Source organism: Tursiops truncatus, chromosome 15, assembly GCF_011762595.2.
Source record: "Tursiops truncatus isolate mTurTru1 chromosome 15, mTurTru1.mat.Y, whole genome shotgun sequence".
NCBI classification, from domain to species: Eukaryota; Metazoa; Chordata; class Mammalia; order Artiodactyla; family Delphinidae; genus Tursiops; species Tursiops truncatus.
In genome coordinates, this window is record NC_047048.1 from 34,100,583 (window position 1) to 34,118,966 (window position 18,384).

At 44.1% G+C, this 18,384-nt stretch overlaps 1 protein-coding gene across 4 annotated transcripts in view; it reads right to left on the minus strand.

Annotated features, from left to right (window-relative positions):
• Window positions 1-18,384, minus strand: part of UBN1 (ubinuclein 1) — a 36,989-nt gene that overhangs the window by 7,661 nt on the left and 10,944 nt on the right. For all 4 annotated transcript variants that reach the window (XM_073792354.1, XM_073792352.1, XM_004332078.4 and 1 more), the window contains 8 exons: window positions 17,378-17,816; window positions 11,035-11,105; window positions 9,521-9,650; window positions 9,231-9,349; window positions 8,964-9,092; window positions 8,636-8,779; window positions 574-624; window positions 433-475 (listed from right to left, as the gene is read on the minus strand). In XM_073792354.1, the coding sequence (XP_073648455.1) occupies window positions 433-475; window positions 574-624; window positions 8,636-8,779; window positions 8,964-9,092; window positions 9,231-9,349; window positions 9,521-9,650; window positions 11,035-11,105; window positions 17,378-17,816 (1,126 nt within the window). The remainder of the gene's footprint in view (window positions 1-432; window positions 476-573; window positions 625-8,635; window positions 8,780-8,963; window positions 9,093-9,230; window positions 9,350-9,520; window positions 9,651-11,034; window positions 11,106-17,377; window positions 17,817-18,384) is intronic.

The following is an 18,384-nucleotide window of genomic DNA, read 5'->3' on the forward strand; positions in this document are numbered from 1 at the left end:
CCCCTCCGCGTCTGCTAGTCAACTGGACAAAGCCTCCCGCCCTGCCTGGTGCAGATCCAGGCTCACCTGCTCTTCACTAGGATGGTGCTCTTCCATAAGAGGTTAGGACAATTCACAATGTGACACTTTCACATTTGCAAGAGCTCATCACTCCTCAGAGGGCTGTCAGGAGGACCTCACATGACCCTGCAACGACCCCAGGAACTGACCAGGTGGGTGCTGTTTCCTAGAACTGGGGCTGAAGGGCACTAGTGGCCCGACTCGGGTCTCTGCCCTGTCGACCCCAGGCCACTCCTGTGGGCCAGGCTGCCTCTTGGTACAACCTAATCCCAAAGAGCTATCTACAAGACCAGCAAAGTTCAATGAGCTGCCAGGAGCATGGCTGCAGAGAGATGAGAAAAGATGACATGTGACCTGGGCAGGCTGACTCACCTTCATCTTCATTTTGGAAGAGGCCATTACTTTCTTCTTGGCCCTGTTCAAAGGAATGAACACAGGAAAGGTTCAGAGGAGATCCACGAAGGAGATAAAAATGCCAGTAGTCCTGACAAGTGAAAACACTGAGACACTCACAGGATTGACGTCAGGTGCCCGTGGCCTCGTCTGCTCTCCTTAAACAGAGTCCTGGAACAAACAGAGAACACTGGGAAGTCTGCACAAGCCCCCTGAAAGCAGACTCTGCTTCCAGAGCCTCGTCACCTCCCTGGTACTCAGTGGCTGTCACTCATTAAATGTCAGTGGGCTGGTGAGAGGGCCTTAGTAGCTGCACTGGCCACCTGAAAGCCAAGGAGCTAGAATTCACCAAAACAAGCTATGGGTCTGCCCCCAAACCTCTCACAGTGATTTTTCCCTAAAGTCACGAGCACTTTCCTTACTGCCTATTCTCATCTCTCTCCAAAAGTAAAAATGTGAAGTGACCCATGGCATTATCTTTTCCCAGAGAAACAACAAAAATTTCTTTATGCCCTCCCCTATGTACCTTCAGGAGTCCAATCTGTAAGTGACAAGAGCAATTCTATTTAAAGGGACACTGAGACAAGAAAAGGCCTGCCCAACCAAGAACACTCACTAGCTCCAAGGGGAGGGTCCTGGGAACACGGCTGATTAGGAAGCACCAGGAATGGTCTGCCCACCTGGACAACATTACACTGGCAGAATCCATCTGACGGAACTATTCGGTAACTCTAGAGGCTGTTCAAAGCTTACAACTTCCAGGGGAAGACTTAGATGAGTAAACTGTGGTTAATTTCAGGTCTCAACATAGTAGCAGCTGCCCATCCCCCACCCAGCGGCCTGTGCAGGTATTCCTGGAGCAGCTTGCACACAGCTTGTGGAAACAAGCGTGGGCAAAAAGGACCCTGGTCTCCAGAGATGAGGGATCTGTGCTCTGATGGCTGATCACTGCTTCTGATCACAGAGGTGGGAGGTGCACACAGCTGTTGTTGCACCTCAGGCTGAAGTGACTGCCAGGGGATTTAAAGGGCTGGCACCACCTTTTAACCTCCTTCTTTTTCTGATTTTCCCCTTTCTGGTGTCAGACATTAAAAAAAAAAAAAAAAAAAAAAAAAAACTACCTACATGGGAAAAATTAGAAAGTGACTGCGTGTACCAGCAAAAAGCTCAGAAATGACCTAAGAGTAACACATTAAGTTCACACATCAGGCTGATCCTCAACACAGCGACAGCCTACAACAACAACCACCACCAATAAGCAAAAACAGTATATAAAAAAAAGCAATCCCTATGTAAGTGGGAGAATCTGATTTCCAGAGTTACCACAATATTAGATTCAAATGTCTGGTGTTCAACAAAAACTCACAAGGCATACAAACAAACAGGAAATATGGCCTGTTCAAAGGAGAAAAAACAAATCAACAGAAATTGTCCCTGAAAAAGACCAAATGGCAGCACGGAGCAACTAAGCCCGTGTGCTACAGCTGCTGAGCCTGCGCTCTAGAGCCCGTGAGCCACACTACAGAGCCTGCGTGCTGCAACTACTGAAGCCCACGCACTTAGAGCCCATGCTCTGCAATGAGAGAAGCCCCAGCAACGAGAAGCCCACACACCACAATGAAGAGTAGCCCCACTCGCCACAACTATAGAAAGCCCTTGCACAGCAACGAAGACCCAATGCAGCCAAAAATAAATAAATAAAATTAATTTTTTAAAAAAAGACCAAATGGCAGATACACTAGACAAAAACAACTGTATTAAAGATGCTCAAAGAACTAAAGAAAGATGTGGAGAAAGTCAAGAAAATAACATGTGAACAAAATGGAAATATCCATAAAGAGACAGGAAACCTGAAAAGAAACCAAAAAGAAATTCTGGAGCTGAAAAGTATAGTAACTGAAGTGAAAAATTCAGTAGAGGGTACTTCCCTGGTGGTCCAGTGGTAAAGAATCCACCTTCCAATGCAGGGGATGCAGGTTTGATCCCTGATTGGGGAACTAAGATCCCACATGCCACGGGGCAACTAAGGCCACGTGCCACAACTAATGAGCATGCAAGCCGCAACTAGAGAGCCCGCATGCCACAACTACAGAGCCCACGTGCTCTGGAGCCTGTGCGCCACAAATAGAGAGCCTGTGTGCTGCAACTACTGAGCCTGCTCGCCACAACTAGAGAGAAGCCCATGGTGCATCAAAGATCTTGTGTACCTCAAAGAACATCCCACGTGCTGCAACTAAGACCCAATGCAGCCAAAAATAAAATAAATAAAACAAATAAATATTAAAAAAAAAATTCAGGGCTTCCCTGGTGGCACAGTGGTTAAGAATCCGCCTACCAATGCAAGGGACACAGGTTCGAGCCCTGGTCCGGGAAGATCCCACATGCCACAGAGCAACTAAGCCCATGCACCACAACTACTGAGCCTGCACTCCAGAGCCCGTGAGCCACAACTACTGAGCCCACACGCCTAGAGCCTGTGCTCCGCAACAAAAGGAACCACTGCAGTGAGAAGCCTGCACACCGCAACAAAAGAGTAGCCCCCGCTCACCACAACTAGAGAAAGCCCACACACAGCAACGAAGACCCAACGCAGCCAAAAATAAATAAATTAATTAATTAACAAAAAAAATTCAGTAGAGGGATTCAAAGGCAGTTTTGAGCAGGCAGAAAAAAGAAACAGTGAACGTGAAACAGGACAATGAAGATTATTGAGTTTGAGAAACAGAAATAAAAGACTGAAGAGAAGTGAACAGAGTCAAGGGAACTGTGGGACAGCATCAAGCAGACAAGCACACACCAGCACAGCATGGACATCCCAGAAGGAAGACAGAGAAAGGGGCACAGAGAATAGTGAAGAAATAATGGCTGAAAACTTTCCAAATGTGAAAACAAACAATGTAAGTGTAAATACATGAATATAAACATCCAAGAAGCTTAAAAAACTCCAAGTAAGATGAACTCAAAAAGACCCACACCAAAACACATGATAATCAAACTTTCAAAAGCCAGAGGCAAAGAGAGAATATTGAAAGCACCCAGATATTATTGAATCATCACACACAGGGATCCTCAACAAGATTATCAGCAGATTTCTCATCAGAAACTCTGAAGACCAGAAGACAGTGGGCTGATATATTCAAAGTACTAAAAGAAAAATACTGTCAACCAAGAATCCTATATCTGACAAAACTGACCTTCAAGAGTGGGGGAGATAAAATCAACTATACTTCAATTAAAAAAAAAGTGGGGGACAAATTAAAACATTCCCAGATAGATAAAAGCTGAAGGAGTTCATGATCAAAAACTTACCCTGTAGGGCTTCCCTGGTGGCACAGTGGTTAAGAATCTGCCTGCCAATGCAGGGGACAGGGGTTTAAGCCTTGGTCCGGGAAGATCCCACATGCCATGGAGCAACTATGCCCATGCGCCACAACTACTGAGCCTGTGCTCTAGAGCCCGCAAGCCACAACTACTGAGCCCGCGTGCCACATCTATTGAAGCCCGCGTGCCTAGAGCCCGTGCTCCGCAACAAGAGAAGCGACCACAATCAAGAGCCCGCACACCGCAAGGAAGAGTAGCCCCCACTCACCACAACTAGAGAAAGCCTGCGTGCAGCAACAAAGACCAACACAGCCAAAAGTAAAAATAAATAAAATAAATAAATTTATAAAAAAAAAAAAAACTTACCCTGTAAGAAATGCTCAAAGGTCCTAAAGGTGAAATGAAAGGACACCAGACAGCACCTCAAAGCGACATGCACAAATAAAGATCTCAAAAAGGTGAATACATGACCATTAGAAAAGCTAGTGTTATAACAACAATAGTTTGTAACCACACTTTTTGTTTTCTACATCATTTAAGAGAATAATACATTTCAAGAAAAAAAATTCATTTAAGGGACTTCCCTGGTGGTACAGTGGTTAAGAATCTACCTTCCAATGGAGGGGACACAGGTTCGATCCCTAGTGGGGGAACTAAGATCCCACATGCCACAGGGCAACTAAGCCAGCATGCTGCAACTACTGAGCCCGTGCGCCTCAACTAGACAGCCCACGTGCCACAAACTACAAAGCCCACGTGCTCTGGAGCCTGCGTGCCACAACTAGAGAGAAGCCCACACGCCACAACTAGAGAAATGCCCTCGTGCTGCAACAAACAGCCCGCGTGCCACGAGGATCCAGTGTGCTGCAACTAAGACCCGATGCAGCCAATAAATAAAATATTTTTTAAAAAAAATTAGTTTAAAAGCTATTATTACTGTAACTTTGGTTTGTAACTCCACATCTTGTCTTCTACAAAACTTAGGAGGCATTTAAAAAACTACTAGTTTATATTTTGGGGCACACAATGTATAAAAATGTACTTTTGTGACAGCAGCAGAGCTGTTAAGGGGGCAGAGTTTTTTGTTATGTTGATCAACTTACAGAAGTAAGTCCCTTCCTACCAGTGATTACTTTAAATGTAAATGATTCAACACTCCAATCAAAAGACAGGGACTGGCAGAAAAGATAAAACGCATGATCTAACTATATGCTATCTACAAGAGCCAAAGACCTGGGACTTCCCTGGTGGCGCAGTGGTTAAAAATCCACCTGCCAATGCAGGGAACATGGGTTCGATCCCTAGTCCGGGAAGATTCCACATGCCATGGAGTGACTAAGCCTGTGTGCCACAACTACTGAGCCTGCACTCTAGAGCCTGCGAGCCACAACTACTGAGCCTGCGTGCCCTAGAGCCCACACGCCACAACTACTGAAGCGCACACAATCTAGGGCCCTTGTGCCGCAACTAATAAGCCTGCAAGCCGCAACCACTAAGCCCACATGCTGCAACTACTGAAGCCCACGCACCTCACAAGAGAAGCCACTGCAGTGAGAAACCTGCACACTGCAACCAAGAGTAGCCCCTGCTCACCACAACTAGAGAAAGCCTATGTGCAGCAACAAAGACCCAACGCAGCCCAAAAAAAAAAAAAAAAAAAAAGAGCCAAAGACCTGAGATCCAAAGACAAGAAGAGATTAAAAGTAAAAGGATGGAAAAAGATACTCCATGCAAGTAATAACCAAGAGAGCAGAGGTGGTTATCTTAATATCAGACAAAGTAGACTTTAAATCAAGAAAGGTTACAAAAGATAAAGAAAAATATTATATATTAATAAAAAGTTCAATACAGCAAGAAGATATAACAATTATAAACATTCATGCACCTGACAGACCATTAAAATACAATATATGAAGCAAAAACTGACGGAACTGAAGGGAGAAATAAACAGTTCTACAATAAAAGCTGGACAGATACAGATACAGAACATTCTACCCAACAACAGATACAGAACATTCTACCCAACAACAACAGCACACACATTCTCAAGTGCACATGGGACATTTCCCAGCATAAACCATATGTGAGGCCACAAATGAACTCTCAGTAGATTTTAAAAGATAGCTATCCACAGGGAAATCAGCTTGGTGCTTTGTGACCACCTAGAGGGGTGGGACAGGGAGGGTGGGAGGGAGACACAAGAGGGAGAGGACATGGGGATATGTGTATACATATAGCTGATTCCCTTTGTTATGCAGCAGACACTAACACAACATTGTAAAGCAATTATACTCCAATAAAGATGCTAAAAAAATAAATAAAAGACAGCTATCATAAAAAGTATCTTCTCTGTACACAATGGGATGAAGTTAGAAATCAATAACAAAAGGAAAACTGGAAAACTAACAAAATTGTGAGAAAAAAACAAGTGGCAGATACACTAGACAAAAACAACTTTTAAGAACACACTTTTAAATAATCAATGGATCAAAGAAATCACAAGGAAAATTAGAAAATACTTAAAAGACAAATGAAAATGAGAACACAACATACTAAAACCTATGGGACAAAGTGAAAAGTGGTGACAAGGGGAAATTTAGGAACTTCCCTGGTGGCACAGTGGTTAAGAATTCGCCTGCCAATGCAGGGGACACAGGTTCAAGCCCTGGTCCAGGAAGATCCCATATGCCACGGAGCAACTAAGCCTGTGTGCCACAACTACTGAGCCCACATGCCACAACTACTGAAGTCCGCACACCTAGAGCCTGTGCTCCACAACAATAGAAGCCACCGCAATGAGAAGCCCACGCACTGCAATGAAGAGTAGGCCCTGCTCGCCACAATTAGAGAAAAAGCCCATGTGCAGCAACGAAGACCCAATGCAGCCAAAAATTAATTAATTTTAAAAAGAAAAAAAAAGAAACGAGAAAGGTCTCAAATCAACAACCTAACTTACAACTTAAGGAAGTGGAAAAAGAAGAACTAAACCTAAAGCTAGCAGAATGAAGGATATAATAACGATTAAAGCAGAAATAAGCAAAATAGAGAATAAACAATAAACATAGTTATAGGTCTATTCAGATTTGCTATTTCTTTGTGATTTAGTCTTGGTAAGTTTTGTGTTTCTAGGAACTTGTCCATTTCATCTAGGTTTAAAGACACTATCCACAGAGTAAAAATGCAACCCACAGAACAGAGAAATATTTGGTAACTTATGTATCTGATAAGGGATTAATATCCAGAATATATAGTGAACTCCTAAAACTGAACAACAAAAAAACAAGCAAACCAATTAGAAAATGGGCAAAGGACTTGAATACACATTTCTCCAAAGAAGATATACAAATATCCAGTAAGTACATGAAAAGATGCTCAACATCACTAATCATTAGCAAAGCGCAAATCAAAACTACAAGACACCACCTCATACCCATTAGGATGGCTACTACCAAAAAAACAGAAAAAAGTGTTGGTGAGGATGTGGAGAAATTGGAACCCTGTGCACTGGTGGTGGGAATGTAAAAAGATAACAGCTGCTATGAAAAACATTATGGTGAGGCCTCAAAAAATTAAACACAACATCACCACATGATCCAGTAATTCCAGTTCTGGGTATATATGTAAAAGAACTGAAAGCAGGGTCTCGAAGAGATATTTGTATGCCCATGTTCATAGCAGCATTATTCACAATAGCTTAAATGTGGAAGCAACAGAAGTACTATCAACAGATGAATGGATAAGCAAAGCATATACATACAGTAGAACATTATTCAGCTTTAAAAAGGAAGAACATTCTGACACATGCTGTAATATGGATGAACTCTGAGGACATTATGCTAAGTGGAGTAAGCCAGACACAAAGACAAACACTTTGTATAATTCCACTTATATGAGGTACTTAAAGTAGTCAAAATCATAAAAACAGAAGAATGGTGGCTGCCAGCGTCTGTGGGGAGAGGGAAATGTGGAGTTAGTGTTTAATGGGTACAGTTTCAGTTTTACAAGATGAAAAAAGTGATGGAGATGATGGTGGTGATGGTTGCATACCAATGTGAGTGTATTTAATACCACTGAACTGTGCACTTAAAGATGCTAAACTTGGGCTTCCCTGGTGGCGCAGTGGTTGAGAGTCTGCCTGCAAATGCAGGGGACACGGGTTCGTGCCCCAGTCCGGGAAGATCCCACATGCCGCGGAGCAGCTGGGCCCGTGAGCCATGGCCGCTGAGCTTGCGCGTCTGGAGCCTGTGCTCCGCAACGGGAGAGGCCACAATAGTGGCCCCGCGTACCGCAAAAAAAAAAAAAAAGATTCTAAACTTACATTAAGTGTATTTTACCACCAAAAAAAAAAAATTTTTTTTTCTAAAGAACACTAGTTCCAGGTAACTTTCTCTGTGTATTGCAGACATAGTCCATTCGTGGGAAGCTATATAACACAAAGTAGCCTGTGAGGAAAGTCTGGCACTTAACTCTAAGAAGTCGTCACCCCTGCCAGTTGCAAATAAGAATTCTGTTCAGAACATTAAAATGTTCCCAACACGAATCTGTCTTTCAACTTCTTCTAGTAGGAGCCATTATCTCAGGAAAGGGCAGATTGAAGTGGGATGAGCATACAGCCAACTTTGAACTGAAGTGGGATAAAGAATGACAAAGACAAAACCCCACAGATAACGTCCCTCTTCTAAGGGAGACAGAGAAGCCCCCAGTCACTCAGGTGAAATCAGAGTCGAGTTCACTAGCCGGTGACTCTCTGAGGGTGGGGCTCTGGAGCCTGGTGCAAAAGAATCACTCAGACATCTCTTTATCGCAAGAACGCTCCACCCTATGATCACACTGACCACACTGGCTGCTCGCGGGCCCTCACCTGGCCTGCATCCAGCCTTTGGGCCAGAGAGGTTTGACCTCAGCATCCAGAAACGCCTTCACGTAGTCCTCCCAGGATTGGGCCTTGTTCCTCTCCAGGTCATAGCTCTCCAGTTTGATCTTCACCACCTGACAGAGTAGCTCCCTGAAGAGTAGGCAGAAGTCAGAACCTTTAAACTACCCCAAATGCTTCTTCAAGGTTTCAATCACGTGCTTTCAGCAGCCCTGATTAAAGTAAATGATTCTAACCTTCATTAGAAATACGGGAACATGCTCAGACACTGGCCCCACAAACCCTCCACTGAGGCAAGGTCCCAGTTTGGGCACACCTGATTTCATCATTCCACTGGAATTTCTTCCGGGGTCCCATTATCCTCCTGCCCCCCTTTTCTTCATCTTCTTCCTCATCAGAACAAACCCGTTCTCTCTGCTCCTTGTCTTTCTCCTCTTCCAGCATCCTAGGAGGTAGAAAGAATTAGGTGGGACTCTAAGGTCACTGCAGAACTGCTTCCTTCTGCCCACCATCTCCCCCCACCCCCCAGGACTTCTAAGAAAAGGAGGTCAGAATGCTGAAGGGAGTGATGGGACACACTTACTTAGCGACCTTGGCTTGCGTGTGTGCCTGGCATTCATCCCGGTACTTGGCCATCTGTTCTGCCATTGCCCTGTCAATGGCTTCCTTAAGCTTCTGGATAGGCTCCTTCAGACGCCCCCCCTGCAGAGAGCAGGACATAAGTCTGGTTTATGCATCACTTCTTACACTGAGCACACACTATAGGAATAATCGCACGGAGGCAGCGCAGCAGCAGATGTGGCATCTATAAAGACTCCATCACCCACTCCGCTGCGCTCCGAAGCCAAGGGGCTCCACTGCAAAGTCACCCACCTGTTCACAGAGGTGAAGTTTTCGTGCGCGCTTGACCAAGGTGTCTTTGCTGCAGGTCAGGAAGGAAGCAAGGTAGGCATATACCCCAGAACGGGTCTGGCTGCTCAGCTCCCGGGTCTGCGCCTCTATGCTGAAGAACAGAGCAGAGTTACTCACCACAGCTCCTTTCGTCTGCAGGAGCCAAGAGCAGGCCAAGCCTTAACTTGCCTGTCACAGTGTAACTGAGCAGCCAGCACAACAGACCTCCAGCAGTCACCAGACCCAATAAACTTGGCTAGGTAGAGTGGGTCAAGGCTCTCAGGTCAAAGACAAGACCAAGTCAAAGGTGTCAAGAAAACAGAGCCCAAAAGAACAAGGTCTGAATTTCTGAGTTTCATAAACAAAGAAAACATAAATGCTTTCAAACTGGAAGGTAATTGAGTTACTTGGGGTCAACAGGAAATACTTTCCAGCAGATTTTCCCTTGACTAGGGTGGTCAGGGAAATCCTCAACCCTCCAGCGTCCCCATCTAGATGAGCAGAACACAGTCTGTCTTCAATCCCTTGAGTTCTCTGTATCTGGCACGCTCCAGGAGACAAACCCCTCATCTGTGCTGACTCTCAGGTGCTCCCTGACCCAAGTGGCCAGTCTCCATCCTGGCCAGGCAAGGTCCTTTGCTAGAATATTTCCTAGTCTTCACAACTGTTCTTACATGTGCAAAATCCTCAGCTGTTGAGCAATAAGCTTCCTCTGCTACATGATGCAACCAGGAGAGAAGGTGGCAAAGCTGGCAGGCCAGGTACAAAGAATCTGGTTTGGATTTATACACGTGGCGTTTTTGGGGGTTTTTTTTTTTTTTTTTTGCTTTTTAATCCAATTCATATAGTGTGATGTCTCAGAGGTTCGGGTGTTTGTTAGACGGGCTACGGGATGATGAGCAATGGCCTTGGGAGCAAGAGTGAGAATAAGAGGAGAATGACCAGGTATGCTGAAGAGTGCCCCAGGAGGTCAGGTCCTTGCCTGCACCAAGCTGTCTCTTACTTTTCCCAGAGATGGGCAAGCAACGCCTTCTCCCTCCTCTCATCTCATGCTTAGCACAAAATCCTCTTCCAGCACGCCATGACTATTACAATGTTCTAATAATGTCTGCTGCCTAAGATTAGTATGGTCTACCATTTCCTAGAGACAAACATTTGATGTCCCCCGCCCCTGACCTTTTTTATTTTTGTATTTATGTATGTATGTATGTATGTATGTATTTTTTGGTCTTGCCTAGCGGCATGCGGGATTTTAGTTCCCCAACCAAGGATCGAACCCATGCCCTCTGCAGTAGAAGCTCAGAGCCCTAATCACTGGACTGTCAGGGAATTCCCCCCTGACCTTTTTTAAAAGAATAACAATAAATAAAAACCAATTTTTAAAAATCTCATCAGTGCTTTCCTATCCCATACATAGCTGAATTGTACTCCCAATTTCCCCCAGCCTGCTGAACCCACGCATGGTAACAGCAGATACAAAGAAACAACATACTCACTCTAAAAGGATGCCATTAATATCCTGGGTGAAGAACTTCTGTCTGCTCTCTCCCTCAGCAGCTCTGGCAGCCTGGTTCACAGTAGACAGTAACATCCGTTAGTGCACTTTCCCTGCAAGGCCCTCACACTCACCCACAGGCCTACAGAACACCTGATGATAAAATCCTCACCATGCCCTTCCCTACTCAGCCCTAATCCCAGATTAAGTTCACCTATGATCTCTGTATGCTCCAGAAGTGGTACATCCAGCTCTTTTCACATGCTCCTGAAGCATCTACGGACTGTCCCTTCTTCCCAGGACTTGAAACAACAGGCACATAAAAGAAAATCAGAGTCAAGGGAATCATGAAGCATCTGATTCAGCCAGCAAGCTAACTCCTGTGCCCAGCACTCTATCATCTAAACTGTGAGCTGGAATCTCCATACATCTACAGTACAAAACAATCAAGAACTTTAACAAACCTGCAGTATTTGAAGGTCTTTAGCAAACAAAATAATAATAATAGTAATAATAGCAACAATAATAACATGCTGCTTTAGCATTTAAGGGCTATAATTCTTTGAAAATTCATAATCTAATTAGGGTATATCATGAACTCTATTACTCAGACCACTGGAATGACTAACACACTTGACTACCCATTAACACAAGATAGAGCTGGTTGCTATACAGTGTTTTGCTTCCCGTGAGTACACAGTTAATAATGCCCTGGATGGCAAGCCTGGAGACTCCTGAAGCAACCACAGTGGGCAACAAGGACACCAAATGCACAAGTGAGGAAAGCAAACTGCAAAAGCCTGAACCAGTGGTTCTCTGTTTGGCTGCACACTGGAAGTACCTGGCAGCTTTCCCCACCCTAGACCCATCACATCAGAATCTCTGGGGAATAATGTATTCCTTAAAAGAGGCCTAAGCGTCAGTACTTTTTTAAAAGTAACTCTGGTGACTAGCATGCAGAGGGTCGAGAAGCACTGATCTAAACCCAAGAGTTGCTGGTCCAAAGTCTTTAAGCAAAATAAAATTTCAGGCTTGATATATAACAATGATGGCAAACAACGACAATAAGGTGATTGTCTTAAATGAAATGATCAATCCTGATCAACCCTCTGAAACACCCACCTTCCTCTGGCCCCACTGGCCTTCCTCTCACTGCATCCTCTGGGTCCTCTCCTGACCTCTTGACTACATCCTGTCTCCTCCACTAGCTCCTTAGCTGCAGATGGGCTCCCAGGTTCTATCTAGAACCCTCTTCACCTGATAATGTCTCCCCCTCAGCTTCAAAATAACATAAACACACACAGGTCTCTCAAATCTAAACCTACTCTATACACTTTTTTCTAAGCTCTGGACCAGAATCTTAAATTACTTCTATGAATGAACGACCCTGTGGTATACAAACTTGACTTGTCCAAAACCTAACCTACTAGTTTCTGCTCTTCCTCCTCCTGTGTCCCTACTTCTAATAACAGCACTCCACCCTTCTTAAATCCTTCCACTCTTCTTTAGAACCCTTTGGCAGCCCTTCCCAAGCCTAGAATCAAACCCAAACTCCTCCACCTGGCATTTAGGGTCCTTTAGGATCTGGCCCCAGCCATCCACTCCAGCCCCTCCCACCACATACCAGGAGTCTTCATTATCCAACAACTTGCCCATCCTCAGCCCTGTGCCCTGGCTTACTATAAGGCCTTCTCTCCCATGAGGCTGGCCAAGACTGCTGCCTCCAGTCCGATTCCTATGTACCCCCAGGAGCTCCTTTTTCACTTCCTCAAGTCTGGCTGTTCACCTGACCATCTAGTTGGCCATCCAAACATGACAGAGCTTATTTCATCCTGCTCTGTCCCATAGCCCATTGTTTACATGGCTACCAGTCCATCTGTATAACAAGCTCATGGAGAAGGAGAACTGACTCTAACTCAATATATTTCCTACAGCTGCCTATCACATAATAGCTACTTAGTAAATGTCAGCTGAGTGGATGAATGAACAAACAAATGAACAGATTATCACTGAAAGAATGAAAACTCGAGGAAGAAAAGCTTAGAACCAAACAAAACTTGCAGAGGATATGCAAAACTCAAGCATGGCTAGAGGAGAGCACAGAGGTCTGAGATAGCAGGTGGAAAGGGAAGAAAGAAAGGGCGTCACTGTAACCCATTCACTTGTCATTTCTTATACTGTCAGAGGATTCGGAATCCACTGTGGCACCTTTAATGTACTGGGATTATGACTTCAGTTTGAGAGAAAACAAAACTGAGTCATTCTGTTGCTGTAGCTTATATACTGCTAGTTATAAGATGCAGAAGCACCTTCATGTTAATTCAGCCTAATTAACACGTATTTCAAATGCCTGTTTGTCAGAGCCATCAACAGCTCAGGTTTCCAATCAATTTTTTTTTGGCCACACTGTTTGGCTTTTGGGATCCTGGTTCCCTGACCAGGGATTGAACCCAGGCCCTTGGCAGTGAAAGCGAAGAGTCCTAACCACTGGACCTCCAGGGCATTCCCGCCAATCAAATTTTATCTTTAGATATCAGCCATTTCAGAAGCTTTCTGGCTATAAAATTTTTTAAAGTTTTTTTTTCCTGATGCCTTTTGAAATGTGTTTTTTTTTTTTTTCTGATGTCTTTTGAATCCTGTAGACCAGTATCTCTGAGGATTTGGTTTTATACTGAAGATAATTAGTCAAGTATAAAACAAAATCCTCAGAGATAAAATTTAAAATAAATCTAATTAAAAGAGCAGTTGGATATATGTTTGATAGTCTGCCAGAAAGAAGTGACATCCCTCAACCCTAAAGACAGACACCCTTGCCCAAGGAATTGTATGAATCAGTCAGTCCTAGATTAACTAGGAAATGAAGTTAAACCAAACAGCCAGATCATGCTGATTTACAATAGTTCCAATAGCCTTTTAATGAGTTCTTTTATTCATTATAAGAAGAGCCACTTGTAGCCTTTCAGCACTGAGATCACCACCTTATATACTGTACCTGTTTTTGCTGAATAGAATGAAATCTGGCATGATTTTCTTTTTTACAAAGACCAAACAGGTTGTTATTTTTTTTCTACCTTATTCTCCTTGGATCTACGTCTCCCTGGTTTTGCAATGCAAGGGTTCTAACTGTATAGGAGGGTAAGCAGTGAGCAGGTAGAATGGTGGGTGACATGGGGGTCTCTGTTTCTTTTCTATTTTTAGTATCGGTATCATTTCCATTTTATGCTGGATTGAAGAGGACCAAAACAGAGCTGGTCATCTGTATGGAGCAGGCTGAGTAGCTGCCAAACCACATCACGACAGTAAACTGAAGGCGCAACATACCTGAACTTTTCAACAATCAAGACAAAAGACACAACCAATACATATTAAGAGAAGACAGGGGTAAGGACATCAAATCAAACCACTGGGTTCCCTGGGGCCCATAAAAATGTACAGTACAAGGAAGTAAGAAGTGGAAAATGAGCTAACATGAGAAGAAAACAGTAACAATTCTGGAGTATCCAAGGTCGCCCTCTTGGAGTACCTCTTTAACATACATAAATTTTCAAATGTTTTTTTAAAAGTTTTAAGTATCACATCTAGTTAGAAGTCAAATCTAATTTCTGCTTCCAACAGCAAAAACTTTTCCCAGGGAAACTGATACATGTAAGAATAGAATCTGCTTAAGTACAGTGGTGGACTGCAAACAGGACCACAGATTCCTCGCCTCCTAGTACATGCATTCCCCCACGGAGAGGTGGCCCCTAGTTGGTGACTTGCTTTACCAATACACTGTGGCAGAAGAGATGTGGTGCATACCACTTCTAAGGCTAGATCATGAGGGCCTTACAGCTTCCACCTTACAGCTCCCTCCTGAAATGCTGCCCTGAGACTGTCATGCCCTGAAAAAGCCCAGGATGAAAGAAGGGAGGAGAGAGAGGTCCTGCCATCCTGGCTGTCCCAGCGCCAGCCACCATCTTGCCCGATGAACACAGCCCCGAGAGCGAGTCCAGGCAGGACCAGAAGACGAACCGCTGGCCACAGTCAGGAGAAATGAGTCACTGTTTGAAGCCACCGAGTTTGGGGGTGGCAGGGTAGATTTTTAGACAGCGGTAGAAACTGATACATGTATCCTCTAGGGCCAAGATTTAAAATCTAAACAAACTATTACAAAAATAAAAGAAGAGGGTAAAAAAGAAAAAGAAGGGGAGTGAAAAATAAAGTGAGAAACACATAAACACTACTAATGTTATAGTTATATACATCAAGTTTAATTTAAATTTTTAAAATGCAATGACAGGGCCTCTTCTTAAGGATCCAAATATCCATGCATGGCTTTTGAAATTATATGCATTTTTTGTGTACATAGGCGTTTTTTCCCTGGGAGGAATCTCTGCCAGAAGACTCTCAACAGGGTCTGGGTCTAGAGCACTTGTGCACACATGCAGGAGGCTCCAAGTGCCCCAAGCGCAGGGCCCTGGTGGGAACAGAGCAGCTGGGGATCCTTTAGAGTGGCATTAAGTAACTTTCTAAATTAAGCCTTCTTTTTCATGCAACCATTAAAAGTAATGAGATCTTTATAAATAATATTTATTAAGTGAAAAAACCAGGAAATTATTCACAACTATAATTACAACTGCATAAATACATATATACAGAGGCTAGAAAAGGATATGTAAATTGAAAATAGTTTTCAGATTGGCGGGATGGTGGGTAATACCCATTTACCACTCCATTTCCCAAATTTCTTAATGCTGTTATAGGAGAAGGGGCAGGTGATGACTGAAGTATCAATTTCACATCCGAACATATTTTCAAGCCAGTATGCCTCCTGGTCACCACCTCCTCACCAGGACCCGAGCCTACCCTACCTATGGGATTCTGAACCCTGTGTCTCCACCGTGCCCAAGAGACAACTGAGACTTGGCAGTCACCAAGGAAGACAACTTGCTCACTGTCCCCCCAAGAGACTCCAGAAAGCGAGGTTTTCTCAAATCACAACCCAATGCCATTTCACGTTAAACCACTGTTTCCACTAGATTTGTCTATCTTTCCCAAGAAAATGAAATAATGAGTCTAAGTTATCAGACTAGAACACAGTCTTTGGTGGGAATAGGGACACAACCAAGAGCCATTTTTACTTTTCTCTAAAAAATGACTGGCTACTGCCACACAGATCTTACTCAGCTCACTCAACAAGAATTTCAGAAACTACAAAATAATTTGATTACAAACCAGAGGATTGAAAAGAATAAGGAATAATGTTTTTTAACATAAATTCTGATAGAGAGCACAGGACATGCTCAAACATGCCAAGTTCAGACTCAACTATTTCCACCTTAACATCCTGTTAAGATATACTCTGAATCCTGACATGGCATAATTCATTTAAATGGTTATGTTCCAACAGAATACTGTGCATGTTCTACAAGGATGAACTAGAGCTCTGAATCAGACGTTTGAATTATTTCACATGTTGTGTTCAAGTGTTTTTTGGAAGTGAGAAAATCATTTGTAGCAGTGGTTAACATTTCACCCTGCCCTAAAACACAAGGGATATTATACACAGCAGAGATGCTGAATCACTGGTTTAAAACTTAAGCTATAGAATGTAAGTGCCACCAGAGTTGTGTCACAAGTCATGATGTCTACGGTAAAACGGTATTTTAACTAAAAGTCATCATAACTAACAACCCGTGCTTGGTTTATAGTCAGAATTCATGTATCACCGAATTGTCAGTCCTTAGTGCTCTAGGGATCAATTCCCAATCACCAGGAGGAAAACAGGAGCAGTGTCTGCTATTTTCTGAAGACTGTTATTGTTTTTAACATGGGGCATGGACAGCATTTATGGTTCAGCTCCTTCTTATTTAGCACAATTTAGAATTCCTGTAATCACTACCTAACACAGGTGACATGCAAGTCCAGGGAGCAATTAAACCCAGTGGCAACTAAGCATTGCCCCATGTCTAACATATGACGGCAAACTTCTGTGAATTTTCAAAACCTTCAGAAGATTACTAAAAAGATGGATCTCTGCCTCAGCTGCCTGCTGCCAACATTAGTGTCTATCATACAAAAGGAAAGATACTCTGACAGGCATAAAGTAGGAAAAGAGAAAATCTCTCCAGAAGACAGTAAATTCTCCAGGAGTGAAGGAACCATGAAAGGCTGAGAAATGATGCCTGACAGGCAGAGAGTCCACTGTTCCCTCACTTGGGATGAGAAGAAAGCTTGGAAGAGCTGACACTGGGACTGCCCACTGACTAAGGGTTGCTCTAGGCCACGAGCTTTGAGTGGTTCGGGACCAGCATCAACTGCCCAAACTACTTCCAGGAGAGCCCGGCCATTCCATGTCACCATACCTGAGCCAGCTCCTTAACGCGCTTCTCCAGGGGCGCAGGCAGGCCTTCGGGAAGGGAAGAGGGCTGCCTGAATTCCTGGTCCAGTCCCACCCCAAGGGAATCGCTTTCATCATCCATATCGCGGAAGGGGCTTCCTTCTGGAGACTCACTGAGCAGCTGCTCCAAGTCCAAATCAGTCAGCGAGTCCATGGCTGTGGCTGCCTGCAGCAAGTCGTTGTCAGAAGTGGAGCCGAAGAGCGAGAGCAAAGGGTCAGAGGCGCCCTCCAATTCCCGCAGGCCCTGAGCTTCCACCGATGAGACTGCTACGGGCTTATGCTCTTCGTCCCTCTTTCTCTGAGCCTCTTTCTCCTTCTGAAATTTCTTCAGCATCTCTTTAACGCTCAAAGCCCCAGAATACTTCTTTTTCTTCTTCTCCTTACTGGCATTGAGGGCTGTGAAGCTGCAAGCAAGGGGGAAGTCAGTTACTAAGGCTGCAGTACACCTCAAAAGGGAAATTCACAGAGGGGCTTCAGCCCTGCTCCCAGCGCAATGGTCTCCAGGAACCTCAGTCACAAGTCCACCCTGTTACTCCTCCTCCCTCCTCTTGGCATATGGAGCTCCTTCTTGCTGGGACCAAAGCTTGAGATTTAATATAGGTTAGCAAAACAGTATCACAAAATGCTACATATCCGATGGGTTTTTAAAAACCACTGCCAGGCTGAAATAAAAGGTTGCAAAAAAGGGAGGGGTAAGAAAGATATTTAAAGGAAGAAAGCAGGAGCAGCAGAGAGCAGCAGCAACTTGAAGGGCGACTGGGGTGAGACCAAGTGAGGCAAAGGAAGCAGGACTGGAGAAGACAAAGGGGGAACACAGACAGGAGAACTGGGGCAGAGGAGGGGTGCCCAAAAGAACAGGAAACATCAGCAATCATACAGTGACAGAAATAGCTGCCAACACTGACAGTGGGACAGAGAGAACTCTGATGTCTGACACACAGAGATGTGAGAGTACAGACTATGCCCACATGG